We start from the raw sequence: 19,524 nt of genomic DNA on the forward strand, positions 1-19,524 counted from the left end.
TGGCATTCAATACATGGACTCTGGCCCTTAAGGGTAAATCTTGTAGAAAAGCCCGACAGGAAAGAGGATTAGAGTGTCTCGGTATGATTTACTCCTCCGCTTGCAACGGTTGAAGGCTGAGCATATCGTGTGGGTACAGTGTACAACTTCTGCATAGTGTAAATCTATTCGAATAGTCGTATCCACGGTCATGGACATGCGACAATAGTAACTGTTTTAACTAGACTCCGGGTGCGTTGTCTTGATGAGTGGATGTGGACTAGATGTCCATGTGATGAGGTTGCTGTCTCAATCCGCCAGGATCTGTGTGGTACTAGAGGTATACCAGATGTGATGATAGTAACCACGGAGTGAGGTATAGCCCCTCCTAGGACCGAAAACCCTCAGACATAGCTTGTTACCTGGTTTTGAACTATTTAAACTGTTTTAAAGTCAATCATAGATCATACAATAGAATACCTGCATAAACTGCTTTACGCATAAAAATAAACCATAATGCCTCATCCTTGAATTACCCCTTTATGCATCTATCAACACCTTCAAGTAGTATATGACTTGCCGAGTACATTCCATACTCACTCTTGCTGTCATTCAGATGAGGAAGCCGATGCTGACTTCGTCGGAGGTGAAGACGGAGATGAAGAGTAGTCTTAGAAGTCATGTTCGTATCAGCTGCTTGTGGCTTTGGGCCTTTACTTTCTGCTGTGTTTTTGTTGGCCGTTTGGCCATGTTTGTAATATATTATATGGTTTGTAAACCTTTTGGGGTATGAGCCTTAATACTTATGTATAAAGTTTGACTGTGATACTACAACTGTTATACTGTGCGTATTAGCTACTTGACCCAGAGACTGATACGGGAGGTATAAGAGATCCCGGGTTTGGGGTCTTACAGAAGTGGTATCAGAGCCATGCTTGGTTGTAGGACTTGACCTTAGGACATATTTGCTCGTGTCTATCTATTTTCCAAAAACTATGTTATCAAAACAGCTTCTGTAGTTGCCTTCTGTCTTGTTACCTTTGAAAAACTTATTATGCTAGTTCTAAGTTGTCCCTTTTTCCCTGGCAGATGGAAGACGAGGACTGCAACACAGTGTGATGTCTATGAGTGAAGGGCTTTTTCAAGTTGCTGTGGGAAGCTTGTTATCAGTTGGGGTACAATCGACGCCCCGAGTACACGGGGCGTGAGTACGACGAGAATGGTTCTTATAAGTGCCAGGTTCTTCTGCATATCTTCAACTGCTCAAGGCACCCCAGCTGGCGACCAGGGCACATCAGCACCACTGGAGTATGATACCCTGACACGTAACAGTTGCTGGCCTACGAAGCACTTCAGCATCTGTGCAGGAGACATGTTAGAGAGGTGGTACACTCTCCCATGAGGCACTTTCCAGTTGCCGCTGGCCAGCAGGTTGCTTGGTGTGCACACCTAACTGCCATGGAGGATGCAGGACAGGAGGAAGAGGAGGACAATACCACCGTGGTTGTCACAGCACAGTACCTTCACGCCTTGGAGCACTTGCACAATGAGACCTACCAGTTGTTCTAGGCTAGTCGTCAGAGGGCAGAGGAGTCAGACTTGGGAGAGAGCTCTCTGCGTAATACTGGACAGATCAGAGTCCAGGCCACAACCGCTGCAAACACCGCGGCAAGGAACCGCGAAGGATGGTAGAGGACGGTAAGGGTGCATCACAGGGATCTTAATAGACAGAATACCATGAATGGCTCCCGAGTCAGAACAACTGATAGGAAGAGTACCTTCACGCTACCCGTGAGTCGGACCCAGCACATCATCCTTTCAGGTGTACCTGTTTTACCTGCATAGATAGCAGCAGCTATAGCAGATGGCAGGATTGGCCCCTCACCAGTTCCAGCAACCAGTGGAGGATTACTGTCTGCCGAGCCGATCAAGGATGAAGATATGGTGATACCAATCGACGACTCCGAGGTGGAGGAGAACCCAGCGAGCGTGAGCTTGTTAGTGACCACGACAGTGACAACAACGCTGATAGGATCTCCGACCCCACTTCTACCCTGACACCAGCTGGGACCCTCCCACCGGTTGAGTCAGCTGCTGACAACGTCGTTGACAGGTCAGCAGACGATGCTTAAGGATGATGTGATGTGGTGAGTTAGTAATAGGAGTAGGTTACCTGTGGCTTTCGTTGTAGATAACTCTGTAGTCTAATGCTCTGTGAGCATGCTTTTGTCGTTGTAGATCAGAAATTTTTGTATTAGTGACCTAGAGAGATGATCCTAGGTTTGTTTAGTACATATTGCTTGTGCTTATGTGTGGTGTTGATTCTTGTTGACTCTTAAATGCATGCTTGGCAAGGATTGTCCTTGCTTATATCTTGTTTGCCCCTCATTTTATAGTTGTATCTCAGCTCTTGCTTCCTCTCTTATCTACAGAGAATAGATGGAGTCATCCAGGTAGTTGTCTCACTTTCGGCAACAATGCCAGGGCTCTCTCATCATTGTAGCCCCTGAGGGTGGATCTGAAACTGGAACTGTGATAGGATCCAGAGGGAGAGCCGCTATGGACCAAGGTAGAGGTAGAGGCAAGGTTGCCAACTCCCAAGTTAGTAGGGAACCAATGGAGCAGGAAGTCCACCAAAGCCACCGCAGCAGTCAAGGAACCCCACTGCTCCCACTGCCAGAGAATGACCTCGTGGTGGTGATTGCCAATCAAACCTGCCTACTAGAGGCCATAGCACGAACAGGAAACAACAACCGAGGTTATGGACCTCAGAATAAGATGTCAGAGTTCAGGTGGATCAAACCTCCAACTTTTAACAATACCGAAGACCCCTTAGAGGCTGACGACTGGCTTAGGGCTATCACTAGAAAACTCATGGTCATCAACTGTGAGGGTCAAGAAAGGGTGAATCTAGCAGCCCATCAACTTACTAGATCAGTAGCAAAATGGTGGGAAAACTACTACGATGTATTAGTAGATGTCGATGCCGTCACTTGGGAGAAATTCTGTGAAGAGTTTCAGAAGTACCATGTGACGAAAGGAACTAAGGAAATGAAGGCTGACGAATTTCATAGTCTAAAGCAAGGATCAATGACAATAAATCAGTACATCCGGAAGTTAATCCGTCTTTCCCGCTATGCCTTGTAAGACATGTCAACAGACAAGAAGAAGCAGGATCATTTCAAAAAGGGACTATAGCGTAGCTTGTATGTCTAACTCGTACCTATCATCTACCACGACTTCAACACTATGATGAATGTGACCATCCTTCTAGAGGAGGCTCATGCACCAATAGAGGTAGAAAGAAAGAGAAAGTTCTCTGACCAGAGGCAGCAGGGCAGTAAGTCCCAGGGGATAAGTCTCAACCGTAGGCAGAGATTCCAATATACTCCCTCTGTTTCGCAATGTTTGTCCACGCCCACCATTACGTACAAACCAAGGAATACTGAAATCGAGTGAAAAAATACATAGAGATGACCATGCTACCCCTAATCAATGCAAGAATGAGAGCAAGTAACTCACTAGCGTTGGAGTAAATATATGCATGCACTCAAGGGTATAGCAGAAAAATAGACCATAAAGCATCCTTGGTTACCACAATGGACAAATAATTTGAGACAAATACTCCCGAGGCCATGGACAAACATTGCGAAACGGATGGAGTAGGCAGCAACAAACTATGTAGTATCAGACCCCAGGATTCACATCCCGCACAATAGCATCCGCTTCCCGTAATTCTAGCGCAGGGCAGACTTCAACAGTTACACAGAGAACATGCTACATCTGTCATCAACCAGATCACTACATGAAGGACTGCCCCAATGCCAACAAGAACAATGTTCCAGCCCATTCAACTCCTAGAGCTCCAAGAGCAGGAGCAGAATGAGGAGTGAATCAATCAACCGAACAATCACAGAACTATGGAGGAGGCCGTGTCAACCACATTGATGCGCAGGAAGCGCAGGAAGCACTCGAAGTCATACTCGGTGAGTTCCCCGTCAACTCAACCTTTGCAACAGTCTTATTTAATTTTGGAGCTTTGCATTCATAAGTTGCTCCTGTTCTGCTGCTCTGGCTGTCGACAAAGTCGTTAGCACCACTCGCATCATTGTTGGTGTCCATAAATTGCAGAACATTGGGCTCCTTGGATCCCATTCAAGGTATCCCACCTCGCGGTATGCGTCCAATGGGCTAGACTCGAGAATACCAGTGTGGATTAGTCCACCCTGATCGTCCCAGTGGAAAATCATAGTTCCGAACGTGATCTCTGATCCAGCCAGGGGCATTTCGAAAGCGATAGTTGACTCAAAGCGGCCGTAGAAGCCGACGTTGGATAATCCGATACGAATATGCACTCGAGACATAGTCGATCCTGAAAAGCAGAAGATCCCTACCTGGCGTGCCAACTGTCAATGAGTTTTTCCTGACAATTTTTCTGTAAGAATAACGGGTTGGTCTTCATGATTCAGGAATTGAATAGGAGACGAGGCACCCGCGATGTATACAGATCTAATTGGAGTAATATCCTAAATCATGTGCGGTCAATGATATATCTGTATTCATTTGAGTGCAAGCAATGTGTCTATACATATTACAAGAAGTAGATATGATCTAAACTAGACTAATGAGGAAGTCGCAAAGTATCTCCTGTGGTCCTAGTGCTTGTGTCGAGTTGCAAATGAGTTGTGTTTCTCCAAAAAAAAAAGATAGTCTCCCTTTGGGGGTCTGGGTCATCGTCTTATATAGGAGTCTTGTACCATATTCTATTTCGCCATAGTTAATAGGGAGTCCTTCATCTTGTCAAAAAAAAAAAGATCAGATAAATCCTATTAGGATGTTAGTTGTTTTTGAGTTGGTTAAACAATCGAGACCTTTATAATATGCGTCTACTATCTCTGAGAAGTATTAGTTACCACATATTCAGTTTCATAATATCTAGAGTTATTAAACATATATACTGTATACCTTATCCATATATAGTATACTCTTTATATGTATATAGTATAGTTAGATATTCAACGAAAAAAATTCAAAATTAGATAACATACATAAGCGTATTTGCTCAAACAGATAACATGTTGTCGTATTTACAAATTTAGCATCCGTATTCGGCGCATCATTTACCAAAAATGGATTTTCGGCACACCATACGCTGAAAAACCCATATTTGACACACAGTATGACGAATACTGCACTGCAGCCCATATTCGGCACACCGTGTGCCGAATATCAAACGTATTCGGTACACGGTGTGGCGAATACGTGCTACAATGCCGTTTTCGTCACACGGTGTGCCAAATATGACCGTGTGCCGAATTAGTGACCGCACGGTAGGAAAATGTCATATTCGGCACAACATATGCCGAATATAACCGGGTCCGCGGTTTTTCGGCCTACGGTGTACCGAAATTTTATTTTCGGTAAATAATGTGTCGAATACGAATATTAAAATTGTAAATACAATAATATATTATCTATTTCAACAAATACGCTCATGTATATTATCTAATTTTGAATTTTTACCGATATTCAACACGTGGCGTCCACGCGGCGGTGTTTCTATACTCCGTTAGTAGCTACTAGTGGTAGTGGCAGAAGCTTTGTACTACGGGACGCCAGCCAAGGAGGAGCAATTTAGAGAGAGCCTCCGAAGATTCTGCTGAACCGCGCCGCGGTGGCCTCGCGTGACCTCCCCGCGCGACCCGCCGGCAGCAGAAACTTCTTTGTCGCTCGGATCCACCAACACCGGCCGTTGTATTACTACTGCACAGGTCTCTTCAGGCAGAAGAAAGCACAAACGACACTAATCTGTCAGAAATTTTGTACTGGCTATTTTTTTTCCTTTCCAAAAGACATGGAACATTGACCACTTATGTATTAATAAGAAGAGAAGCAATCATATACGTAAAGTTAAAGTATTTGTCTGGCTGAGACTGAGCAAGACTAATTGTAGAAAACTACTCACTAGGGACCCCTCAATTAAGAAAAAACTAGATAAGAGAACACAAACTGATTACTCACGAAGGATATGCGAAACTAGTTCCGCGAGGTGTTTTGCGCCAGTCGAGCACCAGGTGCGAGCTTCATCTTGAATCATAGAAACCAGCTGAGGCAATTGCTTCTGATTACAATTGAAAATTCCATCGTTTCTCTCCTGCCAAATGCTCCAGATTAGCAGAACGGCTTTTGTTGTAGTAACAGATAAGCCTATAGTTAATCTATGATACTAGTCCTTAATATACTAGCATATCAACCTGTGCGACTAGTACAGACTAGAAATTTAGTTTACGGTTGAATTGTAGATATTTATGTTAATAATGTTTGTATACTAAGATACATCAACTATTTATATTTAAATATTAGAATGTAAAATATAAATGTAATTTTTGTTCATAATATTGGAATCATGTTTATTATTTGTGAATGGATCTAATTTATATTTTTCATTTTATGTGTTATGGAAATTGATTTTTATTTGTTTCTTGATTTTTTTGAAATTATTATTATTTTTAATGTCGTCACCGTATCTCATATTATTTTTTTAAATATATTATAAATTCTTTGATATTATTTTTGTGTGATAATCCGTAATATGTTTGCGTTCTGTTATTTTAATTTTGTAATGTTTGATTATAATTGATTTGAACAAATATGTTGATTGCTAACGTAATTAAGTTGGGGTTTGATAACGTAATTTTATTGGACAAATGGTATCTATAATAAGAAAGGAGGAAAGACAAGGCAAGAAGTAGTTTTGAAGCTGGATTCTATGTTTTGTTTTTAATCTTCTATGTTGTTTTGTCTGGTTGTTAATCTATGGTTACAGTTAGTCAACCAATTAATTCGACGGTTGGATATTTTACTTTTTTATGATAATTTCTAGAATGTTTTTTGATTAATATGGAAGAAAAAAAACCTCTAATTAGTAAATATAAGAATCAGTAACCTACCGATTTGATGGTGAGAGACTTGGATAGCTAGCCCACACACAGATGGCGCTCCAAATTGATGGTGCTTCCGGACATTCTACGAAGAGATGGTGGGCTGTTTCAAGATTGCGGCGACATAATTGGCAAGAGTCGTAGTTAGATCACTCCCAAATCTGTAGCCTGTTTGCAGTCCCTACACAGTTTTGTAGTAGTAACCAAAATCTTGCATATGGACGGGAATCTAGATTGCATTCCGCCTTCGAACTGCATTGATAATGAGATTTCCTGTCCTTCAAACAGGCTATCCTGAGAAGCATCACTGTAAATGCTACCGGTAGAGAGGTTTCCTGTGAAAACTGACACCTCTGTTGCGCTTGGGAAAAAAAATCTGGTTAAGGTCAATTTCATCCACACCGTCGTGCACTTTCTTGGCGTATTGCTAGCTGGTGCGACCTACCAAACTACTCTTACTTAGATTTGCGAGCTATATATGAACAGGCCGGGACCGAGTAGCCAGTGATCAAGATTCTTCTTGATTAAGTAGGCGCTACAGTTTCCGGTTAGTGTGGTAGCTCAAGTATCACATGCCACACGTTATTAGCTACTACTTTGTGTCTAGCAGGTACGCCCCACCTCTACGTTGATACTCCCATACAAGTCATGGTGATGGACAGATTAAGTCGTGCAGACAGCAAGACATTTGGCCACCCCCCTGATAGACAAGCCTCCTTTCAGCCTTGCCTTGTGCAGTCTCGTCGTTCAGGACCCATCTGTAATACGTACCTGCTGGTGCCGCGGCGCGAGCGGGACGATCTGGTTTGTCCACATTGCGTTAGATCCCCAAAAATTCGATTTTGTACAACATACGTGATCGTATTTGCTTAAATGGACAACTATTTTTCGTATTTATAATTTTAGCACATGTATTCGGCATACGGTGTGCCGAAAACGATTTTTCGGTACACGGTGTACCGAAAAAGATATTTTCGGCACACCGTGTGCCGAATACGCTGTATTCGGCACACGGTGTGCCGAAAATGACTGTATTCGGCACACCGTGTGCCGAATACAACCAAAAAGCGTATTCGGCACACGGTGTGCCGAATACAGTTGGTATTCGGCACACCGTGTGCCGAAATACCCTTTTGTCACGTCAAGTCACGTCGTTCTTTTTACTTTTCTCTTTTCTTTTCTTTTTGCTTTTGTCCTTTTGTGCCCACGATTTTTGGCCGGCTGCAGCCAACTGCATGGCGCATGTGCTCACCCATGCTCACCTATGTGTTGTTGTCTCCTCGGTGAGGCTTTAAATGGAGAGAGCAAGGAGGCATTAGCGAGCAGAGAAGAGCAAGGAGGCATCAGCGAGCAGAGAAGAGCAAGGAGGAGAGCAGGGAGATGAGAGCAGAGAGGAGAGAAGAGCAGAGCAACAAATTAGTGTGAGCAGTCGAGCCCGAAGAGCTGCGGTGCAGCAGGACAGCTTCCTTAGTAGTAAGTACTTATATTTATTTGAATCATAGATTATGTATGTACTTATATTTAGATTAGAAAATATAGTTATAGCATGTAGATATTAAGTTACTAAAATAGAGTAGGTGTAAGATTTGCATATTCTATGATCTTGTAATAATAGATGGTACTATAGTGTAATAGTAATCGTAATATTTAGATTAGAAAATGTAATTAGAGCAAGTGGACAGTTCGAATAAAATGGATAAACGATATTAAGTTGGTAAAGTAGAGTAGGTATACTATTTATATATTCTATTATCTCGCAACAGAAGCAACTATAGTGTAACATTAACTGTAATACTTAGAATAAAAAAATGTAATTAGAGCAAATATAGTATTTATTCTGCTCGAATACATTGGATAAGTAATATTAAGTTGAAAAAACAGAGTAGGTACAATATTTGCATATTTTATGATCGCACAACAAAAGCAACTATAGTGTAATATTAATCGTAATATTTAGATTACAAAATGTAATTAGAGCAAGTAGATCGTTCAAATCATTTAGATAAACGATATTAAGTTGGTAAAATAGAGTAGGTATACTATTTGTATATTCTAACAGAAGCAACTATAGTGTAACATTAACTGTAATACTTAGAATAAAAAAAGGAATTACAGCAAGTATAGTATTTATTCCGTGCTAATGCATTAGCTAAAATAGAGTACGTATGTAACATACATCTAATTAGTTATTTGGTCATTTATGTTTGTTTAGCAGAGACGCTATGACTATCCATATTTATTATGGAGAACGTCCCGCTATTTTGCATGGGAGACTCGTGTCCATTCAGAACTGCCAGCACGTAGAGAGTACGGTTGAGCTACCAATTGATCTAAAAGGCTTACAAACACATGTTATGAGCCTTTTGTGTCTAGACCAGCAGTCCTACAATGTTATCCTAGAGGGTGTTAGGCCACGGCCTGTACCAAACAGCTCGCTCATTGTCCATACGTTGTTCGATTTGAGAACGAAAAACGCTTGGGCCTTGTACTCACGTAAGGTATTAGAGGAGAACTTTAAAATGGGAGTGTACGTAACCATAGTATCACGACCGGTGCATGGTGAAGAGGTGGCTACTGTGGAAGGATTAGACCATAATGTGATGCATGATGAGGCGGGAGGGAATGTCAGGTAGGGCACTTCGGGTACGGATGGACCCGAAGTGGACCATGGTGAGGTAGATGCACAATGCATGGAGGATGAAGCCGGTGGTAGTGGCGATGAAGAAGGTGCTGACAATGATGACCCGGTGCCAGCGATCCAGTACTTTCATGGTGCTGGGCTGCTAAATTGTACCATCAGTGAGTATAACACCCTATCTAATTGGGGATATCATAATAGCGACATCCAGGTGGGGCAACGGTTTCGGAACAGGGAAGAGGTCATCCACTTTATCAGCAACTATGCTGTAATCACAAGAAGGGACCACAAGTGTGCCCGATCTAACCATACAGAGTATGAGGTTAGGTGTACGAAGCATCCGACTTGTCCTTACTTCGTACGAGCCCATAAGCCAAAGCACGAGAACTATTTTGTGCTGAGTAGACACATCCCACATACATGCAGCGAAGAGGCTATTAGGAATGTGAGCCACGCGGTTGATGCGAGGTTCATTGATTCTCTGTATCTTGTAGGTTTAACATGCATTATGACATGAAGGATGTAGGGCTCTCCATGTCATGGATTCATGGCCTACCACAGTTCAGCCCTTGCCCACCGGATGCGGACGAGGCAACAATTATGCAGCATTATGAGGTGTACTTGTATATCTTGCTTGGAGGCATAATGTTTTGCAACACGGCAGGTGATTATGTACTTCCGCATATTTTATGGTTAGCACGTGAGCTCACATCACGTCCGTACGAGCCGACACATTACAGTTGGGGATCTGCTGTGTTGGCTGCTACATACAAAGGATTATGTGCCGCAACCCAACGGTCAACAAAGGTGGGATCTATTTTTGGTTGCCTACACCTTCTACAGATCTGGAGCTGGGATTATCTCCCGGTGTGTCGACCGTGGGTGAGCAAGACCTACTATCCAGTTCCCATCTCTGACGGCGTCGCCGACGACATGAGACCAACGATGGGTTATAGGTGGCTTCATGCCAGGCTACGATGGAGTCACCACCAAGACCATGGAAACTACTCCCGGGTGATCAGTGATCTTGATGTCCTCAGTGCCGATCTTGTGGAGTGGGATCCATGGCGTAGTGAACGAGTGGCCGAAATTGCGACTGGCGGCCTCATCGCACCATCTTGTTTCCGTGACTCCGACCTATGGATGACTAGATGTTTTCTGCTTTATATGAACAATGTAGAAGTGTATTCTCCTGACCGTGTGCAGAGGCAGTTTGGTCATCGTCAGTTGGTGCCAGTACCTCCCCCACGAGACGCTGGTCAGGCGCACGAGTAAGTGTGTTACTGTAGATACCATTTTGATGTTACAAAATTTTAACTATTTATGTCACATACAGGAGGAGTGCCCAAGCAAACGCAAGCACCCACGACTGGGCGAAGATTAATGCAGAACACATAACCCGGTGGATGGAGTCTGGTGCAGTGGATGTCGTCGTTCCTGCGGGACAGTACGACGATAGCTCGTACTGGGAGTACCTTGCGTGGTATCAATCACGAACGCGTCCCACCTTACTCAGCGGCAGCGTACCGCCAGCCCCTAGACCCTTCCCCGAAGATCGTGCCCGGCTTCTACATGTGGTGGTAAGTGATGTTGTACTTATAACGATTTTCATTAGTTTGTCATCCGTATTACTGACATAACCCTCAACAACAACAGACCAAAGCGGGGATCGAAATGCATAGGCATGCGGAGCATGACCGTTGGGAAGCGAGTGGGTCAGCCACGCGAAGGGATAGGCACCCTCTCCGAGACTACATGAGGACGAGAGGGTCTCGCCTTTGGTCCGCGATACGTGGACTAGGTGGTTGCGCCCCGCGTTGTAGGGCATACGACGTACCCGCCATGGACCCGTCCCGTGCCTCCCACAGCAGGCGCTCATCCAGTGCTCAGGAGGCACATTCACGGGAGGTCCCTTCGTCTGCGGCACATCATGGGACACGTTCTTCTGCTGGAGCCGAGGAGGTGACACCTGAAGCTCCCGCTCCTGAGGAGTGCATACTGGGTTCCCAGCCCCCTCCGTTCACACAACCTACTCAAGCTACGCAGAAAACTCCACCAGGATTATCAACTCACAACGAGGATGTCATTGACTGCACACACCAGACGCCCACCTGAAGTGGCACTCAAGATTTTGACTGGGCTGGTGCATTGCAATCGAGCAGCTTCACGGAGCTACTGAGCGGCCAATACCCCCAATATCCCGATGCACCAGGGGGTTCACACTGGTACCAGGAAGCTGGGACTTCATCATTTCGGACTCCCACCGAGCACGTACTACCGGCGGTCACACTCCCGCATGACGATCCTACAGCGTGGTATATGCAGGGCCGAGTTAGCGGTTCTGGATACACATTCGGCGGAGTTGGAACACATCATGAAGACGAAGATGAGGACCAAGGGCACACATGGCAGGGGCCAGCTCAGGCGGCTGGGATGAGGGCCACACACCCGCCAGACGCTTACACTCCTGAGGATTTCTTGCGGCGTAGGCATCGTTAAAGAGCCATTTGTACTATGCCATACACTATATTATGTACTCATTTGTACTATGCCATACACTTCAGTGTTCAAGTAATTATATTTAGTTTACATAATCTTTTTTAACTAATTATGACACATAACTTATTTATCAGTAACTTATTAAGTATTTGTATATATCATTTTTGACATTTCATACATGTTTATTGTTTGTTAAATAACCAGCGAATCGTGCTTTGGTGCAGACCAAAAAAGTTGCAAGAAAATCTCAATATGGCGAGAAATTCTACTACTGCATTCCCATGGACATATACAACGATCGATATAGCATTAACTGCCTGCTTGCAGGTTGTGCGTGGAGGGAAGGATGATCCCTTCAAAGAGAGCAACCTAATCCAAGCTGTGTCTAAATTAAATACAAGACCGCCATGTTCTGCGTTCACCGTTCCACTTCTACATGTAACAACCGACGACCTTAGGGCCCTATTACATGAGCGCCGCCGAATATACCTCAGGGTTTGCGAACTAGCCGACCATCCTTCTTTACTGGGTTTCTGTATGAGGCAACGAAGGATGGCAATGTTGCCCGACCAGTATGCATCCCACATACAGGTTCGTCATTTTCTATTTCATCACCATAGTTGTCTTATTGTTTTTTATTCGAATACCCCTTTTCTGCTTTAGGCATTCCCAGAAGACGCGGAGTTAATCAACAAAGAAATACCACACCTCTTGGCAATGCAAATGCTCTTCGGCGGGGGTGTGCTGCCTGGTTCGCGTCGAAGACGACGAAGATCAGCGAACCCAAGGGGTACAAGAGCTGATGAAAATTTGATGCCACTAATGCCTCGGTGTTCCACCAGCCACACAGGAGAAGGTTCAACTCTTACTACAAGAGCACATCCTACTACCGCGATACCTGAAGACGACGACGACGACGACGACGATTTCATGCCACCAATGCCTCGGCGTTCCATCAGCCACATAGGAGAAGGTTTAACGAACAATACAAGAGCACGTGCTCGAACCGTGATACCTCCGGACGACGACGATGACGACGATTTCATACCATCAATGCCTCGACGTTCCACCAGCCACAGCCACACGGTTCAAGGTTCAACGAACCATACAAGACCACGTGCTCCAATCGTGATACCTCCAGACGATGACGACGACGATTTCATGCCACCAATGCCTCGGCGTTCCACCAGCCACACAGGAGAAGATTCAACGCACAATACAAGAGCACGTGCTCGAACCGTGATACCTCCGGACGACGACGATGACGACGATTTCATGCCATCTATGCCTCGACGTTCCACCAGCCACAGCCACACGGTACAAGGTTCAACGAACCATACAAGAGCACGTGCTCCAATCGTGATACCTCCAGATGATGACGACGACGATTTCATACCACCAATGTCTCGACGATTTTGTTAATCTACATCATCACTTTCTATTGCCATTTTAAGATGATCATTGATACCTTATTAATCTTGCCCATGTTCGAATATACCCTGTTTTTTTACTCATGCATTTTAAAATATTTTAGATTAGCAAATTTTTAATTTTGTTACATAAATTACACAGGCAAATCACGTAATGGGAGGAGTACGAAAAAAAAGGTATTTCGGCACACGGTGTGCCGAATACCAACTGTATTCGGCACACCGTGTGCCGAATACGCTTTTTGGTTGTATTCGGCACACGGTGTGCCGAATACAGTCATTTTCGGCACACCGTGTGCCGAATACAGCGTATTCGGCACACGGTGTGCCGAAAATGCCTTTTTCGGTACACCGTGTACCGAAAAATCGTTTTCGGCACACCGTGTGCCGAATACATGTGCTAAAATTGTAAATACGAAAAATAGTTGTCTATTTAAACAAATACGGTCACGTATGTTGTACAAAATCGAATTTTTGCCCCGGTTGCGCCACTACTTTTATACTCAGCGAAGTCCAAGCGCAGACTCCCCTCCTCCCGACTCTCCTAAGCCTCCACTCTCTCCGTTGACGTGCACACGCACTCCTCGCCGCAGCCTCCTCTGCCAGTCTGCCTCCGCCCTCCGACAGCTCCAGCGAGAGGTTGCGAGCTGCAGCGCACGGCCGGCGACCAGGTCCAACGTCATCTCAGATAATATGGTTGGCTGCTGCCGGCGGGGAGAGAGGCAGGGGCCCGGCGGGCTACTGGGGCCGTGGCTCCTCATCGCCATCCTCGTCCACTCCTCCTTCCTCGGCACCAACGTCTTCACAGCCGTCCACGCCGCCCGCACGTCGGCGTTCGTGGCCACGGCCCCGCTGCTGATGGCTCCAGCGCCGTCGCCCGCGGAAGACATGGTCGGAGACAGCAAGAGGAAAGTGCCCACAGGTTCGAACCCCTTGCACAACAGATGACGCGCGAGGCCAGCCGGCAAGATCAGAAGATGACATGCATGTTCGGAAGAGACGACGGATGCAGAAGGTGCTCTTCGTGATTGAGCGAGCATAGACAAGGCAAAGGTTACGGAGCTTTGTGAGATTTGACAATGGCCCGCCTGCCGTAAGCTTCTGGTTCTGCTTCTTTTCTCCTCCGCGTTTCTGATGTTTCAGTTCGTTAGCTCGGGCTCAATCGAGGAGAAAGGAAGTCGAACGAGAGGGGTATTGGCTCGTGCATTAGCTAGTGCTCTTAGTCTTAGGTAGTAGTAGTATGCTCTTCTTTCTCTTAGCTTGGCATGTTTGATGCTTCAGGTAAAAACATTCATGTACTCATTTACTAGTATTTTTTCTTCAGGATGAATAAATATATGTTCATAAGTTCATTTTGTGCTCTGTATTGCAAAGAGATGGCACTCTAGTTGCGCTTCTTAATGAAGCAGAGATATCCATGGCCAATGCAGACATCGAATGCAGTTTTCTACTATTCGTACCGTTGAGTTGACTTTGGGAAGTTTGCACCCTGCTTCTGCTAGCTGCATTGACCTCGTTAATGGCAGTCGAAAACTCTGCTAGCTTCATCATATTGAGCTTGGAGTTCTGGAGTACTACCGGTACCTTGCTGTGGCGATTCCCGGAGTTTATGGGTGCCAGTGACGTTGGACAGGCTTCTTTTCTGTGAAGACGAGTAAAGATCTGTCTGGATGCATGCCTGCAAAACTCGATTCAGCTTGCAGTACCAGTGTACCACCATCCAAAACAGTCCAAGACAAGGCCTATGCAGCTAGGAGAGCACTAGAAACGACGTTAATGACCAAGGAATTTGACTTCACCGTTTTAAATCAGAGATCGTTCAAACGCGTGCTCCCAGTTACCTTTTATTTATTCTATATTAAAAAAGATAACTTATTTATTCGTGAGAGTGATAGTATTTATTAAATAATTGTAAGAAGAAAATAAAAAAATATATATAAAAGTTCAATAATAATTTATATTTAGAGAATAATTGAGGACACTAAACAACCTACAGTTGTAATCAAAGAGAGTAGTGACTATCTATAACAATTAGATATGCCCTAATTAATAGCGCGCATACATATATATACATATATTACTCCCTCCGATTCCATACTAAATGTCGTTTTAGATATGATTTAGGATACTAAGATGGCTTAAAGAAATCTGTTTTTTTTTACTATTTTACTCCCATAACTAAGTACTTGAGAGCTGTTCAATATAACAATAAAAAATAAATAAAGTTACTGGTGCATGCAACACTAAAATAATTATAAAGGTAAAACGGACTAGATGACCTTAAAATCTTTAAACGATTCATTTTCAAACACTTCACTAAAATTATATATAACGATATTTAATATGAAATTGAAAGGAGTATATAGCTTGCTCTTTTCAAATGCGAGTCAGGATTATACCAGTGCTAGCAATTCCTTGTTTCATGCGCACATACAATTGCGTTGCTCAAACGGAACCGTGCATCTTCGTGGGATTCATATGCGTGCTTGGCATTTTCCTCTTGGAAGCAGCCGACTACTAGTAGTCGCGCTTACGTGCAGCTAAGCGAGAGCGCGTGTGCGGTAGTGCAGCTTCACGCACAAGGCGCCGGAAAAGGCGCCCTCATGTTCTCCGCTCCCTGCCTCCATTTTATATATACTCCCTTCTTTTCTCTGCACTAACCACGACGCGTTCTGCGTCATCCATCGCGCCCCTATCTTTCACCGGTACTGAATTCATCCAAACCATCCGTCTCAACGCAACCTCTCCATTGTTTTTTTTTTGTCGGAAGGGGAAACCATATATTAAAAGGAGATTGCAAGCATCATTTTTTACGAAAGGCCCCTAAGTAATACAGTAATTACAACAAGGACCCTACTTTCTTCTTCCCCTTTGGTTCAGGCTGCATTTGCTGCTCACTCACTCCAAACTTTGGAAAGCCGCAACAGAAACTCGTTGAAAGAACATTAGCCGTCAAGCTCTCCGAACCGACATCACCAACACTTGACGCCTCCGCAGATCGTAGCCACCCAGAAGACCCAAAACACAAACCTGGCATCACCAGTTAGAACGTCGGCAGCCCAGGAACCAAAGGCAAGGGGAACAGAGAACTTTCCCTCCATCGCAACTTCATCCTATCAACAATTACCCCATCAACTGACACATACCTCACGAACCCATCGCAGAAGAGGACGTCGAAGATGACACCCGCAGCAGTGACGAGTGGAGGACAAAAGCCGATCGAACACATTTGCCGGTGCCATCGGAACCATAACCTACCCCTACCTAAGCTAACCTGCTGCCTCACTACTGCTAAAAACTACCCTATCTAAGACTCCCGGCATCGATCTATCGATTCCCCTCGACCTCTAGTGTCGAGGCCATCGGCGGAGAGGAAAACTAGCAAGATCGACGACGGATTTTTAGAATCGCCTTGAGTCGACTGAGGTTTCTGTAGCTACGTATAAGCATTGTCCGCTGGTCTTTGGTTTGTACAAATAGTTTTTAACCTCTCCATTAGTTTAACTAGTAATAGACTCGATGTAATAATTTGTCACGGTAGTATTTGATTAATTATATTTTAGATGAACTCTTTATTTAGGTATTTTATTTTTATAATAATTTTTTCTAAGACTATATTTGATATGGATCTTTTTTCTATTCTAACCTCAATTTCAAGTATTATTTATTTTATTCTATTTGGACTATTTCTTTAAATATTTTGTTTTCCAAACCATATGAAAATTGAACCGCTTAATTTTTATAATTTTTAATTCCGAATTTTAACTATTTATTAATCGTATTTGATATGAACTTTTTGTTAATTTAGACCATTAGATATTTATAATAATGAGTATCTAAATTTTTTTCTTTTTTATTAACTAATAATATAATTTTGTGATCTTAAAAGCGAATATTGATGGATCCTTTTTAACACTCAAATTATAATATTATAATAGATCCAAGGTCAAAATATACTGGCCAGCATATGGCTGCGCACACTTTTGCGTCTAACTGGCTGGAAGTAAATCTTGCCGAGATGGTTAGGATTAGCATTCTGATAATAATAGATCCACTTGGCGTTTACGTACTACGTACAGTGGGATGCCGATATTTTGACCGTGGTCACTTCACAGAGACGGCTACTGACAGACAGAAAGCTCTGTTTCGACGCGACAGGACTGGTAAAAAGGTGACCGCAGCCGTATATAGCAACACGAAAGCCTAACTTAGCACAAGTACTGTGGAGTAAGACTCATATGTTTATCGAGAGAGAAAAAAAATGAAAACGCACCTATGCGCGGACAGGCCCATCTTGGTGCACAGGTGACGTTAGATCACACCCAATAAATTTCTATCTCGACTTAGAATCCTATGTAAAGAGATTTTTATTTCTTTCAGTATTTTAATAATTTTTATTCACTGTTTTTTTTGAAAGGATTATTAAATTTATTGTCTTTAGAATGAGATTATCTCTTTTACTTTTACAACCTATTCAAAAATATGTTATTAGAGATGAAGAAAAATAAAAAAAATAAAAAAGAGAAAAAATTAGAAAAGAAACAAAATAAAAGAAAAATGGCTGGATGGTCTTAGGGTACGTCACGCATGTCAGGTTTACTCAGCGTAGCTTGTATCGGGCGGCTTGTATACATACCTGTATTCCGTGGTTTAATCTACAACGCAGGTGGTTGGATGGAGTACGTACTTGGATTAGGTTTGCTCTAGTAGTTTAGTGTGTGTGAGGGGAAGAAATTAATGCCATACAAGTGCGGCCCTCCTCTCTCTCTCCTTTGATTAATCCACGGAAAGCTTCTGGTCACGCAGCTCAAGAGATTCCAGTATCCATGGCGCGGGCGAGCGACGGAGGGAGCGCCGACCGGTGCCTGGGTCGCCACGGTTTCCGGGCGTTGTTTATCGCTTCGATGGCGTTGAATGTTGCCGCTACCATTAATGGTCGCGTGAGATGGAAGCCAACTCGTGTACCCGCATTGGTGGTTCCCTTCTCTGTCGCTGGCCCTGCCTCGCTGCTCCATCGGTCACTCCAGCTGCTGCGGCCGGTGAGATGATGTTCTTATGATGATGATGTTTGGTACCATTACGGTGAATAGACAGATGAATTGATACGTGGAATAGATAGATGAATAAATAGGTGAATAGATAGAATGGATATATGTAATTTTAAGTTGATTTAGCATTTAAGCCACATTCAATAAAATTTGAACATGATGAATCACATCTCGCATGGCAAATTATATTAGAGATGATCAAACGAGTCAATTGGATCGATCCGGTACGGATCCATCTCGGCACGGCTCGATACACTTGACTATTGCAACGGGTCGTGCTGTGTCGGTCCACATATCGCGTCCTCGGTCCACAGCACGGTCGACACGACGGGCCTAACAGCACTCCAAAAATAGAAAAAAAATCAAAAATAATAGCTACAAAATTCAAAAAAATATAGAAAATCAATAAAAAAAGAGCTTTTGTTATTATTGCTGGGCCATGCCTCCTGGACCATCGCGTGCCCGAGTCATGCCGTGCCGACCCGGCCCATCTAGGCTTGGGTCGGGCCGTACCAACAGTGTCGTGCCTCAGATCGATTCATGTTACACGGCTCATTTGGACATCTTTAAATTAGACTACCAGTGCGAGAAACCACTGGGGGGTAATTATTGTTCAGGAATTGATTTTAGCACTATAATTCTCACTAGAAGCTTCTTCGCAGTCGGCTTTATTTAACATGTTAGAAAATCGGATTATAAATAGGAATTTAGAGTTTAGGAGCACAGATTGATTCAATTTAGGATGCTTAGATAATTATTATTGGTAAAAAAGATATCATTTCCCTTTCAGATTAGGATGAATTGCTTTTGCTCTCTTACTCAAACAATATCCAAAAATGCATCTTTAGTTACATTTCTTATTTGCAAATTGCTAGAGATGACACCTCCAACTTTCGCTAGTTGCCCACATATGTGGCAACATCTTGAAGGTGCTTCCGACTCGAATCTGAGATCGAATAGATAGGAGACCTTCTATCAAAAAAGAAGTT

The 19,524-nt window shown here is 43.7% G+C and overlaps 1 protein-coding gene across 1 annotated transcript; it reads left to right on the forward strand.

Annotated features, from left to right (window-relative positions):
* The first annotated feature begins 2,538 nt into the window (after positions 1–2,538).
* On the forward strand, positions 2,539–3,126 carry LOC133914790 (uncharacterized). The gene has a single exon (XM_062357805.1). The coding sequence runs from the start codon at positions 2,539–2,541 to the stop codon at positions 3,124–3,126; it is 588 nt and encodes a 195-aa protein (XP_062213789.1).
* The last annotated feature ends 16,398 nt before the right edge of the window (positions 3,127–19,524 follow it).

Source organism: Phragmites australis, chromosome 4, assembly GCF_958298935.1.
Source record: "Phragmites australis chromosome 4, lpPhrAust1.1, whole genome shotgun sequence".
NCBI lineage: Eukaryota > Viridiplantae > Streptophyta > Magnoliopsida > Poales > Poaceae > Phragmites > Phragmites australis.

What these genes read in the sequence shown, in the direction of transcription:
- LOC133914790 (XM_062357805.1), top strand. Translation starts at nt 2,539, where the DNA reads ATGGACCAAGGTAGAGGTAGAGGCAAGGTTGCCAACTCCCAAGTTAGT.